Source organism: Triticum aestivum, chromosome 2A (assembly GCF_018294505.1).
Source record: "Triticum aestivum cultivar Chinese Spring chromosome 2A, IWGSC CS RefSeq v2.1, whole genome shotgun sequence".
Lineage (NCBI taxonomy): Eukaryota > Viridiplantae > Streptophyta > Magnoliopsida > Poales > Poaceae > Triticum > Triticum aestivum.
In genome coordinates this window covers 271,317,671-271,331,928 of record NC_057797.1, presented here as the reverse complement: position 1 = coordinate 271,331,928, position 14,258 = coordinate 271,317,671, and the positions used below count along the sequence as shown (strand labels likewise).

The following is a 14,258-nucleotide window of genomic DNA, read 5'->3' as shown; positions in this document are numbered from 1 at the left end:
CGAATGAGTGTGTGTATGAGCGTCTGCGTCTATGTTATGTTAAAAAAAAGACCGGGCCAACCAAGGCACAAACACGAACCTCCCTCCTACTCCTGATTTTGGAGGCGCCAAAAGCTTCCATGGTCGGGTTTTAGGAAGCATCCGAAAGCTTGCTAGGTTTTTAAGTCGGGTTATCTTTATCTTGTTTAGGTTCATTTCGGCCAAGTTTTACTTTGTTTCCCTGGTTTTACCCTTTCCATTTTATTGTTTTTCTTTTTTAGAATTTTATTTATTTATTATTTCCCTTGTCTTTCTATTTTTTTTTCAAATTCTTGAAGTTCTTCCAAATTTTTTAATTGTTTTAAATTCCCAAACTTTTTTAATTCGTGAATATTTTTCTTCAAACAGTGAACGTTTTTCAAATTCACAGTAAATTCAAGTATGTGAACATTTCTTGAATTTGTGAATTGTTCCCTAATTCATATACTTTTCCAATTTGTTGCAAAAAAAATTTGAACCCATACACCTTTTTCAAATTCACGAAACTTTTTCATATGCTTGAACTTTTTTCGAGGTCATGAACATTTTTAAAGTCTTTTTTTAGTTTGTCAATATATTTCTTTGAATTCGTGAACTTTTTTTCAAATTCATGAACATTTTCAGAAGCTGTGAACGTTTTGAAATTCATGTTTTTATCAAGGTTGTGAACATTTTCAAATTTGATTACCCCCAAAGTTTTGAACCTTTTACAAAAGTCAATGGCCACATATGGCGGTTCCCAGGATTTAAGAATAACAAAAAAAAATATTGTACTAGTTACTGTAACACTTAACTGATTTTACCAAATATCCCTTATTGTTTTTGATTTTTATGACTGGGATGTCAATCCTGCAAAGTCGATGTCATGCACTTGCAAAATATTATTGAAATATTGACTAGACTACTTTCGTTTCCTATAAACTAGCACAAAGAAGCATCCAATCAGGAAGTGAACCTGAAGCACACTTCATCAGAACGTTCCAAAATTTAGCAGTACTATTGTCATGTGAAAGTTAAAAAAACAATTTTAAAACTATTCAAAGAAGTGAACGGATAGCCATAAATTCATTCATAACAAAAGGGAAAATATGCATTAAAAAAGACCATGGACTCGTTCATTACAGAGTAACACAGGGAACAATATATTCTGAAGAAGATCCGCCCAGCTAGAATAGTTATATTGGAGCAACTCTACCAAGGAGCATGGATGACAAGTGCTCAACCTATATCTTAGCTGCCGATAACAAGCTGAAAGCACAAAGACTAATCTGTTTCATCAGAAGATGGTTCTCCACCCATGTCAAAAATATCACGAGGTTCGAATTTCACCATGGTATTCCAATTCTCACTTCTCGGATGTTGGATATAAAATACCTGGTCCACTTGGGAAGAAAATACAAAAGGATCATCCTCTAACTTCTCCCATGTATGTATTTTGCGGGAGAAGTTCACATGAGTGAATCCAAACTCATCTCTTAAATACCAGCTTTGTGATGAACATCATACCAATCACATTTGAAGAGCACCACCTTGTAATCTCTGTATGACAATTCGAAGATGTCAGATAACCGGCCATAATAGGACACCATTTTCAGCAAGGTTCACGACACCACTATTTTGTGTCACGCGTCCTGTCTCGCGACTGATATTATGAAACTAGAAGCCATTAATTATATAGCCACTATAGCGCACCCCGCATTTGCTTGGTTTTGCGGCTAATGCTCTTATCTTTTCTGTAATATCCGGTCCATCATCTAGTATAGCCTATATGTAAGAGTGGTTACATTGAGTTCATATGGAACTAAAGTGAAGGAACATGCTGAAGGAGAATTATACCTTTTGTTCCAACCAGTCAGCAAAGTGTCTACTAATCAAATCCTGATTGTCATCATCCGTCAAATTTAAGTTACCCGGCTTCCTCTTCTCTTGATCCACAAATTCTCTGTAATAATAAGAAAAATAACATCATGATTTTTTCCAACTTGTGAAAAACAACAGAAATAGAAGATAGCACTGAAGCACACCTACGGAGATCATCAAGCTCATCACAGTGTCGCAAGACATATCGATGTGCTTGAACTAGAAGCTGATCGTCCAACTGGCCTACAGTGACAGCCTTTCCAATTGGCTCACCAACACTATCAAACATGTACATGCCCTTTGTATTATCTGAAGGATCAGGGTTCCTAGATGTTCTCGTGAAACGTGTGGTTCCTTCTAGAAATCTTAAACAAAAGGTCAAGCATTCTTCAACAATATATCCTTCAGCAATAGAACCTTCAGGATAAGTTCTATTGCGCACAAGTGACTTTAGCCAAACAAATGATCTGAACATCATAAAACAACAAGGTTATATGATCACGGGAAACAATAAATCAAATCATATACTTAGATGCACCGTGGAAAATAACAAATAAAATGAAAGTAGCATACCTCTCTAGAGGGTACATCCACCTGTAATGCACCGGGCCACCAAGTTTAGCTTCTTCAACTAAATGCACCATCAAATGTACCATGACAGTAAAAAACGATGGAAGAAAAACTTTTTCCATATTACAAAGTGTCTTCACAATACTCTCTTGCAGTTTGTCAAGCTCAGAGACATCTAACACTTTGGAGCATAGCTTCTTGAAGAAATTAGCCAGCTCAACAACTATTATCATGACATCTTTACTGGGATAACAGTTTAAAAGTGCCACAGGAAGGATGTCTTCTAGAATAACATGACAGTCGTGGATTTTGTGGCCAGTCAATGTTAATTCTTTCATGTTCACACACCTCGAAAGTTTGATGCATAACCATCAGGTGTCCTACAATTCTTAATCACTGTACAAAGAATCTCCTTCTTTTCTTTATACATATTAAAAGGTGCATGCGGCAATTTAGTTTTACCCTTATCACCTTCATCAGGTTGAAGGCTAGATCGAATTCTAATTTCTCCCAAGTCAAGTCGTGCATTAAGGCCATCCTTTATTTTAGAATCAATATCCAGTAAGGTTCCAATTAAATTTTCACAGATGTTTTTTCTCAATATGCATTACATCTAGATTTTGCCTTAACTTGTTGTACCCCCAGTATTCCAAATCAAAGAATATTGACTTCTTTTTGAAACAATCCTCAGGCTTCTTCTCAGGTTTACGTGCGACGTTACCTGATTTCTTGTTAGGCGCTCTTTTACGCTTCTGTTTTTCAGGACCTTCAGTTGCTTTTTCACTGTCTTTGCCCTTCTTTTTCCCTTTCCCTTTCTTTGCCACAACAACCTTTTTTCCTAAGAGAAACACTCTGCCCTGCAACATTCTCAAAGCTGAGCTACCACTCATAGTAATGAAAGCAAAATCGATCAGTTTGTAATTTCCATATGCTCTTGTACATTAAACATAGGTATATATGAATATTTTAAACTGTGCAATAGATACTAAGGTTCAAATGGTATAATAGGATCTACCCAATCTTTCATCTTACACTGGAAAACATAAGTGGAGATGTGTCTTTACTAGAGTAATAGAATTTTGTGAAGTACATAAAGAAAATATCATAAATGACAAATATGGATGTATATTCCCCAATGCTTGAGAAACAGCAGAACAGAAGGCTAGCTGGTATAACCAGTTACTAAAAATCTAAGTAATATCCAGTGGTTTCTCTTGCTAAAAAAAGAAAAATACTCTTGTGTGGCATGACATATGCAGCTCCCCCTAACCAGATCAACTTCAAAAAATATCATGTCATCAACAATTGCCATCGAATCAACAGTCCGCACTGTTTTTAACAACAATTCTCATCCAATCACCAAAAAGTATTCACTGATTTTATCAACATTTGTCAAATTTCACCAATACAGTGTATCACTGCAAAGACAGAAAGGGAAAACAGAGGTGACATATCGCAATTTGAGCTATATTTCACATGATATGGAGATAGAAAAATGAGAAGAACAACCTGTGGACAAGCTCCTAGCAGCAGAGGTGTGTCGGCGAGCTCATTGCCAAGGTCGGCAGCAAAGTGAGAGAGGAGTCGTCCGGGTAGAGTATTCTGCGGCCGGCGGAGCCTGGCGTTGGGGGGAGCGGTGTCGGGCTACAACCGGCGGAGCCTGGCATTGGGGGGAGCGATGTCGGGCTGCAACCGGCGTCAGGGGATCGGGGAGCTTGGCCTGGGGCAGACCGGCGTCAGGTGGCAGAGGAGCTTGCGCTGTAGGGAGGCGACCAGCGTCAAGCGGCGGGGGAACTTGTCTAGGAGGAGTGGTCGAGCGGCGGTGGAGCTCTGGCCGGAGGGCCGGCGGGGGATCAGAGTCGGGCGACGCCGGAGTTCGGGCTGGGGGCGAGTTGCGGCAGCGTCAGATCATTGGCCGGGGGAGCGCGACGGCGTGAGATCTATGGTAGAGGGGGCGAGCGACGACGATGGCTCTGGCTGGGCCAAACGGCGGCGGGAGATCGACTGCTGTTGCCGAGGCGCCGAGCGGCGGTGGCCCTAACTGCTGATTTCTTTTATCATTTTAGGGAGTTGCGTATCACAGAGGTAGTATAATATATTCCTCCTAAAAAAGTACGTAGTATAATATACATCAGCCCCTTTTTTTCAATCAAATAATATACATCAGCCCTGCTACATCTACGACTGTTCTTTTACGAATTGTATACGACCTGGCATAGCAGCCGTCCATTGCATTCGCTGGGTGATTGGGATGGCTTTCTGAATCGTATCTCAGTCTTTGGTGGAGTCTGGAAAGTTTTCCTCGTGTAGCGAGGCCTAACCGCCGCCACAGGAGAGCCGCTCCTTCCTGCGCCGTCTTCTGGGGGCTCTTCTCTGCTGACGACTTGGTCGTCGGTGGTGAGGGGATCACCTGAACCCGTACGTGTGGATTGTTTTACCTTTAGGTTTTAGGGCCCAAAAAGTTTAGGGTTTTGAATCGTTCGACGTCTTGCCTTCAGCGGTGGCGATGATGATGCTGAATAAAGAAACTCCGGATTCTTCTTCGGCGAGGCAATCATCTCTATTGTCGGTGAAGGATCTAGGAATCGGTCTGTTCAAGCGGGGATGTCGTGGCGGCGGCGGCATCCTTGTGGTGGACATGTATCCTCGTGCTCCGTCGTTGCGCCGGCGTATGCTCCAACGTCGGCGCGGAGCTTGGGAGGTAGTCGAGGAGCGGATGCAGATTGTGGTCTGCAACAATGGCATCTGAAAGATGGAACGTGTGCTGGGCCCGTGGTTCGTGGATGGCAGGTATGGTTTTCTCCTCCGACGTCTTAGTCATGTGGGTGCCAGATCTGGAGTTCGATGGCGTGTCCGGGGTGTTGCCCCGATCTGATTCATTCAACGGTAATGGTTTCGTCTATGGCGAGCCACCTTGAAGGTCTGGAAAGTTGTATATCAACAATGTAGTCGCGTCGATCTCAGGTGAGAAGGTGATCCGTCATTTTTTCTTTCGGTGGCTGATATGATGGTGTTGGAGACAGGTGACGGACGTTGGTGTTAAGCTCAGAGACGTTCTGCTGTCTTTTCACTTTTGTCTTGACGGTCTTTATGTGACTTGTATTTTAATCTTTATGATATGATTGAGACATATATTACCATGCAAAATATTTTTGAGATGGCTTCATATGAAAATCCAATGGGCTTTCCTCATACGTACACCAATTCACAAATATACATAGACAAACAACTTTTTTTTGCAGGGACATAGAAGCACATTACAGAGGGGATGTTTAAAGTCACAATCAAATAACAAAGTAGCATTATCCAAAGTTTAGTACAGCTAATTTTCATAGATATCTGGGTTGAAAAAAATAATTATTCAAAGTTTTCTTAAATCTATGATAAGAACAGAGTCACACATTAAGACGTTTCACAAATCTTCTCGAAGAGCAGAGGCGCACATAAAGCGTCTCACAGATCGTCTCTTAAAGTTAATTAAAACTAAAATACTTATTTTTAGCCTAATTAAAATCAAAAGTTTGTGGCGCTTTCTAAACGTCTTAAGAACTGTCTTTAGGTCGCCAGTGTTCATGAGCGTAGAGACGAATAAAAAAGCGCCCCAGAAAAAGCGACCATACCTAGTGTTTTTGTTGTAGTGGTAGTAGGAGTAGTAGGGTGGCATGGGCCAGAACAAGCATTCACGTCCAGGAGTACGGCACACGCTACCACCACGACATCCATCTGGCACCATATTATTTCTTGGAGTCCATGCGAGAGCAATCTCTTCAACCTCGTCGTTTCTCTAACTTCAGCCATCGCGTGGCGGGTGAGGTGGGGGTTTGCCGATAGTTGGTTTCCTTAACTGCGGTCCCACTTGTAAGGCCAACTCCAACGCACGACCCCAAACGGACCTCCGTTTTGCACGAACTACAATGATAATTTTGACTACTCCTGTAGTAACTTGGATTAGTGCCTTCTCGATGCATTCATTATTGATCTGCGGAGGCTCGATCTTGCGTGCTTCTTTCTTCTTCGAGTGTAAAGAAGTAGACGATGCTTCCTCGCATCTAGTCTCATTTCTAGCCTCTATTCTATACTAGCTAAAAGTGATAGAACATCTACTAAATTGCGCTCTATCAATATATGGATGTACTCTTCTTCCCGATACAAAAACTTGCATCCATTCTACTCCCTCCGTTGCACAATACTACATGCCTTCTATTTGTCAAAATATATATGTATCTAGACATGTCTTAGTATATAGGTACATCCATTTTTGGACAAATGGAAGTCAAGTATTTTGGAACGGAGGGAGTACACAATAAAATTTTTAAGTTAGCACAACTAGTCTAATCCGAGATCAGAACCGAAGATTTGGTTGGGTTCTTCCTCCTTTTGCCGACACGTGGGACATCCAGCATCCAGGTCGTGTCATGAAAGAAAATAGAGTGGTAGTTGAAGCCACGAGATATGCATCTTGGGTTAAACTGTAAATAGAATCTTACTACTCTTGAGTAACTCCAAAAGCGGCTACCGAAGATCTTTATTGGATTTGTTTTTCATCACCAGCACGTCGAGGTGAAAGATGTGCAGGTTCAGTGGGTCGTCTTGCGTTTTCACTGACATGTGGGGCCGCATGTGAGCAAACAGACGATGGGCTCCGCACGTCCACTGGCTGGCTGAGAAGAGAGATAGAGGAGGGCTGAGCACGTACTGCAGGAAATTTGTTCTACGTACCTCGATATAGGCTCGATATAGTGGGGTGGCATGGGCCATAACTAGCATTCACGTCTAGCAGTATGGCACACACCACCCACACGAGTCCCATCCGACACCAATTTTCTTGGAGTTCGTGCTACAACCATCTCTTCTCCCTCATGTCCTCTTTTCTCGGCCATCGCGCGGTGGGCGGGGTGGGGGTTTGCCGATAGTCGGTTTGCTCAACTGCGGTCCCACTTGTAAGTGAAAATGCAACACCTCACGCATTCCCGCTTGAGCGGCGTGCCGGACCAACCGTGTGGGTGTGCGACGCGAACACGGAAGGTTTTTCCTTTTTAACTCATAACTTGTAAAATTTGGTTCTGCTCCATGGCGCGACCGATAGATAGAAAATAACGATTTTGCCTAGAGTAATGAGAAGTTTGCTTCTGGCGCCGTTCATGCATGGAGTACGTATGAAAATTATGAAGTTGATGCGAAAGGTAAGATAATTACTGTAGTATCATATACTACTACATGGATTTGACGGAAGGATAAAAATACATACGGATCCATCAACGTTCAACAACATCCTCACGCCCTAGTGCGCCGGGTCACCAACCGACATGTGAGGAGCAGCGGCGTTGGCGGCGACCTCAATGTGCTTCTGAACAATGCCGTCTAAGGTTTCCATGCGCTCCAAGAAGGCTAGCGTCCTATCATCCTCCTCTTGCATGTACTAGTCCTTGTGGACGATTTGCGCGTAGACGTGGGTGATTATGTCGATGGTGTCTTGCTGCGCAAGGCGCTGCGCGGCGAGCGCGACCTCGAGGTGGACATTCTCCGGCGCGACGACGGGCAGTCGCAGGGCCACCAGTGCATCGAAGAGGTTGTTACCATAGTGGCCGTTGAGGGTGGCGGGCATCGCAGAGCCTTGGCGCGTCGGCTGGAGACTTACGTCAATGTCGTCCGCAAGCTTCTTGACTACGGTGAACTTCTCGAGGAAACCGACAAGGACCTCGTCGAACAAGGATGCGAAGCTGTCGTCCAAGCAGCCCCTCGCCCTGGCGGCCTCAAGAAATACTACCTGCCGGGCCGCAGGCCGGCGTCGTGGACCATCTGGCACAGCCGGCTGATGCTCGGGCTCATCGCCTCCATGGGTCTAGCGTAGCTTCTAGTCAACTGATCTTGCGATTCGAGTGATCACTCAACCCTTGGTTAGCGTGCGTAGGTGCATAGGATTTCGTACTACTCCTCGGCCCTCTACTACACCTGCCTTTGGCTGTATGATAGGTGGGCCAGCCACCCCCTGGGGCCACGTGTCATTCACCTCCTAACCCGTCTCTCACACGCACCCTACTAGTGGTTTTCTTTTTCTCTCCATATCAACCATTTTATATTGCGTACGTGTCATTCAAGAGTGAAATGATGGTTGCTTCTTTCGACTAACATACTGTGTGATTTGACTACTCCTTAGTGGCCCCTACACGTACTCCCCCTACGTGTATGCAATAGTCACACGTACACATGTACCCAAAAATGCGCGCGACGCCCTAATGCATGCATGTCCGAGCACACGACGGAACACACACGGTGACGCTCAAGTGCTCAACCTACACATGCATGCACACACATACTCAGTCAGGGTGAGCTAGTGACCGTATGAATATCGGAAAATATATATATTGAGCGCAATGAGCGTATTATGAAGTCCACTGACCGTATTTTTACAAATATACAGTGACCGGCAATGTATTTATCTCGTTTGAAATTAAGCCATGTTAACCGGAGAGGAGGCAGCATGGTCTAGCATTACTTTGTTGTGTCCCGTCAACTTGCCGAACGAGGAGAAGGTTGCAGGACGGGAGAAGCTTGCATATAGAACAACATATATATATATATACACACACACTTATAAGGACATGGTTGCATAACCAAATTAAACATCCACTTACATAGGTGGCTACTACACACATGGCATTTCGACATACCAATAAAGTAAACTATATATTACATGCATTATTAACTAGCATAAACGATCATCTGATCATCATCTACTTCTTGTGACGCTTTCTTTGGTTGTGGCTCGATCCGGGTTCGTCGATTTGGGTAACGAGGCACTTCCTCATGTCAACGATCCCCCTGTACATCTTGTAGCATGTGTACACGCTCTTGGCCGTGAACCTGAGGTGAGGTTCATCCAGTTGCCACATCCAGGCCCTATGCCAGGATACATGACTTGTTCTCTGGGCATCCTGCTTTATCTTTTCGTAGTAGGGGTCGATGATGGCTGAAGCGAGTTCAACCAGGGAGTCCTTCGTGCAGCCCCAGACCCTGTAGTGCTCATGGATTTCGACAAGGTTCTTGCAAGCCAAGCCCGTAACCCTGAGCGCTTTTACATCATCGGTGGTTTCCACCATGGAAAACTTGTAGTCAGTGCTATTAACAAACCTGTTGAAACGGTCGGGACGACCGACGGTGTACTGAAGGTCGATGCCGACCACCCTATACTTGTCTCGAGCAAGCAACTGCTCAACGCTATTGATGTAGTGGTCCACCACGGCCGGGTCGATGGTGTACACAACCGAGAGATCCGTCTCCCTCGCGTGGGTCTCCACTTTATTCTCATCGAACTCCATTGGAGCACCGTGTGGCACCCCGATCCACATGGAGCAGCGGGACTTCGCACGTCAGCCCAGGCTAACACCTGACGCACGACAGGTCCATAATACATCATTCCAGGTACAAGAATATTCATCAAATACATATATAGAAGATTACATCATTGATGAATACAATTATCTGGCATAGCCCCAAGGCTATTGAAATGGCGGCGGAAGTCTTGGTTTGGCAATATAACAAATCTGGCTGGGCTCCACAACTCAGAGGACTAGCAAGGTTACGGCCTAGCACGACGGGTCAAGCGAACACTTTGGGTATGACCTACAAAACTGGCATGACATGACAGGTCAGTACATTAAATGTACTTGCAATACAACCAAATACATAGCATCCAAACAAGTAGAAGACAAAGAAAGAACCAAGTGCATGCAACAACCTATCTCATATCAATTACTAAACATGGCATGATAAAGATCAACTAAGCATGAACAACATCATAGCAGCTACTAACATGGTAATCACATGGCATATCAAAACATGCTTCTAACATGGCAACAGTAAAACATAAAAGATCATCTCAATCATGGCATAATTCAACATATCAATCAAAGCAGGGCATGGCATCATGAAACTATGTTACATACAAACAACCAGTCATATTCAAAGCAGACATAACATGTTAACTTTATGCAACCATCTCCTGTTTGGCCATGGTTATTTAAATGCAACATATTACTTAAGTAATGCAACCAAACTTGTGGACTAAGTCCCTCGCACTCTCTTACCAATGGGTCGTCTCACAACCGAATGGTGATCACTCACGGATCGCGAACGGAACCACACTCGGTTCAACGGGTTACCTTGTAACCAAACGATGATCTTTCCGGCGAGCACAACCATGACCAACACTTGGTCTCAAATGGTGATCTTTCCTACGATCACAACCATGACCAACACTTGGTCTCCAAGACTCACCGAGACCTCGTCTCGTGATCATATCAAAACATCGCCGTGACTTCTCACGACTATCTCATAGTCCAAGTCACCACATTCTTGTTACCACATTAATTAACTTAATTATTTCAGGTTTATACTCCATTTTGACCAAGACCCGATAGTGTGACCTACTACGAACTGTGCTGCTATCGATAGACTTAATAAACACTCTGCAGAGGTAGATCATTGTACCCACACCACGGAACCCATGGCCTCGCACTCCCATTCAGGTGGACCAACGGCGTTCCGACAAAACCGACCTATTGCCATGACACTCTCCTGGCCACTCCGACTCCCCACTGGGCTAAGTCCTGGGTGACCCCGTGTCTACCAAAGACACCAACGGCCACCGTCGTGGCAAAACAAAATGGTCCCAAACGGGGACATGAGCTCAAATCCAAACCCGGGCACACAAGGCTTATGTCCTCCTACCTGATCAGAGGCATGACAATAGATCGCATTAGGGCCTTCCCATAAAGGGAAAATGTGGCTGCACTGAAGAAGTTCGATTTGGTGGCACTATGACTCGATCCCATCGATGACGGAGGAGTTTTGTTATTATTAAGTCATATTATTATCTTCTCCATCATCATGAACATATTTAACATGAATGCAACAATGAGCATGCAACATACAAATGCATGGACAATATGTCAAACTTCTCAAGTGCACAACTATAACATAAGGAACATGACATTACCAAGTACTAGCATATCAACGGTGCATTACAATCATCGTAGCATTTTATGACGATGTCATGAAAATAAAGTAGAGTAGTGTCATGGCATTATAAATAATAACATTCTAATTAGCATGGCAAAAGATATCATGAAAACATAAGCATGCATGATAATCATAACAGAATAACTGCAGATGAAAACGATAAGGAACAACTGTAACTACACACACACAAGGTGCAAGCAAAGTCAACATGCAAGTTTGGGGCTCATGATAAGAGGTTGGCTTTCCTGGGGTCTACAAGTGCTCCGGGAAGAAGTGTGAAACGGCCATGGAAAGAGTTGTCGGAAATAGTTCTCTCTCGGAGGGGGCTGTTTACGAGCAAGGGCAAAGTGTTCATTTTCACTATGTGAAAATATTTTGAAAATGATACCAAAGGAAAGAGCTGGACGAACAGAGAACATGAGTGTTGGAATCACCTCAATCGGAGTTACGAGCGCAAAGTTGTGGCCGTTCGCTTTTTACACAAGAAAAGCAACTAAAGCAGTGAACGTTCACAAAATAAGCACTTCGGCCGGCTGAGCTGAAAAAGAGAAAGCGCCCTTCTGAGAATACGCCTTCAGAGAAGTGAAAACGTATTTTCATCTAAAAGAATAAAAGAATGCGCTTTCTAACCTGGGAAACGGACTCAGGGAAGAATATGTTTTCAGAGTGGGGAAAACGGCTTCGCGGCGGAGGCGCCGCCACTTAACTGATGTGGCACTGGGACAGGCCCTACGGTCGCTGACAGGTGGGGCCACGCAAGAAGGGGCCCGCCTGGCCTGGCTTCTTCTTCCTCCCGCTCGGGATCGAATGAGGCCGAGGGAGGGGATTGCCCCGATGGCGAGCGCTGGCGACTCCGGGCACTGCTCGTGACGGCCGACCTACCCAGATGCTCAGGAAGGAGAGAGACATCTCGGGGTGGTAGCCGTTGCCGCCGACCAGCATCGTAGCGGGAGCAGGAAGGCACGCCGAGGAGGGAGGCTTCGGCCGCCGGAGACAGAGAAGCTACGGTGGAGTAGGGAAAGCACTGAGGCTATGGGGGGGGGGGTTCGCCTGAGCCTGAGGGATGAAGTGGTGGAGGTGGAATGGAGGGAGGGGCGTGGCATTGCCGGAATCGGGCGAGACCCGAGGCGGAGGCCACGTCAGTGGTGGTGGTCGAGGAGAAGCTTCAGGGGCGAAATGAGGAGCGTGGGGAGGCGTAGAGAGGTGGGCAGAGGCTGCTGATGATCTCCAGAGGGTCGAGGGCGGGCTATATATAGACGGGGCAAAGGCACCCAAGCTGGTCGCCGCCGAGCGAGTCCGGCCACGGCTCTGCCGGCCGCAGCAGTCACGGGGACGCACCGGAAGTCGACGATGGGGAAGTGGATGAGTGCCAGAGGCTCACGGAGATGAAAGGAGGAAGAGGACACCGGGGAGGAAGGAGACGGTGCATAGGAGCGCACTATTCGGTCGTTGGCATGGCTCGCCGGAAAAGAAAACAGGGGGAAGGCGACGGCGAGGGGGGGGACTGTAGGACATTAATGGCGAGGCCAGAGCTGGTGGGAGCAGCGTTGCGAATGATAACAGTGGCTAGACCATCAATTTGGGTTGGCTACACTCTTGATCACCATGGACAAGATGCGCTCCGGAGTTTTTACTGATGCCCGCTCATGTCTACCGCGTAGTTCATCGAAGATAGAGTGTTACTACAGTAAAGAAATGGACAAAGACAAATTCAGATGAGTAAATCAAGCTCCACAAGTTTACTGTTGCAAACTTGGCCACACTCTAGAGAGTAAACTAGAGAGGGTAAAAGGTAAATTTGTTGTCTGAGAGGCTCAGGGTCGAAAGGACTACGATCCTGGGAGTTATGAAGTCATTAGGACTACGATCCTGGGAGTACAACTACTAAATCTGACCCAGAAACTAAATCATGAATAAGCACTCAATGAGAGTTATGGATTGAGCTAAAACTTGGCAAAACCTGATGATTTGATCATAGGTATATGCTGCAAAAATATCATACCAAACGGACTTGCGAAAATGGTACTTCCTTCACAGCTATCATTTTTGCCCAGAAAATTGAGAAAAATCCTCAAGGCAAATGGCTAACTGAAATGAGCCAATTTTTTTGGAGAGGGGTTATATGGATAGGAGAAGGCCTGGGAATATTTTCAGCCATAATGGAGCAATATCAGATGCACTTGCTTTAGAAACTGAAACATTGGACACAAACCAAGAATTGCTCCTGTGCTCACATAGTTCAATTAAATGAACTGAATGTAGGTGGAGGCTAATTATTTTAGATACTTGAGAGGATGGAAAAGTTTCATCCCATTTGGAAACTTTATGAAGGTACTTCCTTCACAAAGTTGTGTTCTGGTCAGAAACTTTGAAAAATTGCACAGGGAGCTAGGATGAATGGATTGAGCTCATAGTTGGCATCCATTGGTTATTTAACAATGTTAATCACCCTGCCAAATTACAACTCCATTGGAATAAGGAATAAAGCACTTCCTTTGCACAATTTCAGAGATGACAGAAACTTGCATTGGATCATGTGCCCAATTTTGAACTATAGAATCATAAGATTAGGATGGAACTAGTTAATATATAGCAAGGACAAGCTCCACAATTTATGTGGGAGTTGTCTGTGCTATAAAAATAGTAGTTCCTTTGGAAAATGGTAGAAATGCAATATTGGCATTAAATAGGAAAAGGCAATTTTCCTTATTTAATTTTGCTAGAGCTTGGATTAGGCATAAGTATCAACTCCACCAATTCTCATGAATTTAGGAGATGGCTAGCTATGC

General features: G+C 44.6%; 1 protein-coding gene across 8 annotated transcripts; it reads right to left on the bottom strand.

Annotated features, from left to right (window-relative positions):
* Nucleotides 1-1,090: 1,090 nt before the first annotated feature.
* Nucleotides 1,091-4,521, bottom strand: LOC123188514 (uncharacterized). 8 transcript variants are annotated; one of them, XM_044600671.1, is made up of 6 exons: nucleotides 3,958-4,521; nucleotides 3,170-3,866; nucleotides 2,452-2,509; nucleotides 2,043-2,345; nucleotides 1,855-1,960; nucleotides 1,091-1,782 (listed from the first exon to the last, which is right to left on the bottom strand). In XM_044600671.1, the coding sequence occupies exons 2-6, from the start codon at nucleotides 3,336-3,338 to the stop codon at nucleotides 1,675-1,677; spliced, it is 744 nt and encodes a 247-aa protein (XP_044456606.1). In that variant the 5' UTR covers nucleotides 3,339-3,866; nucleotides 3,958-4,521; the 3' UTR covers nucleotides 1,091-1,674. The 8 variants fall into 8 exon arrangements, with proteins under 8 accessions (XP_044456606.1, XP_044456608.1, XP_044456609.1 ...); XM_044600673.1 differs by having other exon boundaries at nucleotides 3,170-3,305; nucleotides 3,958-4,520; XM_044600674.1 differs by having other exon boundaries at nucleotides 3,170-3,300; nucleotides 3,958-4,520.
* Nucleotides 4,522-14,258: the final 9,737 nt, after the last annotated feature.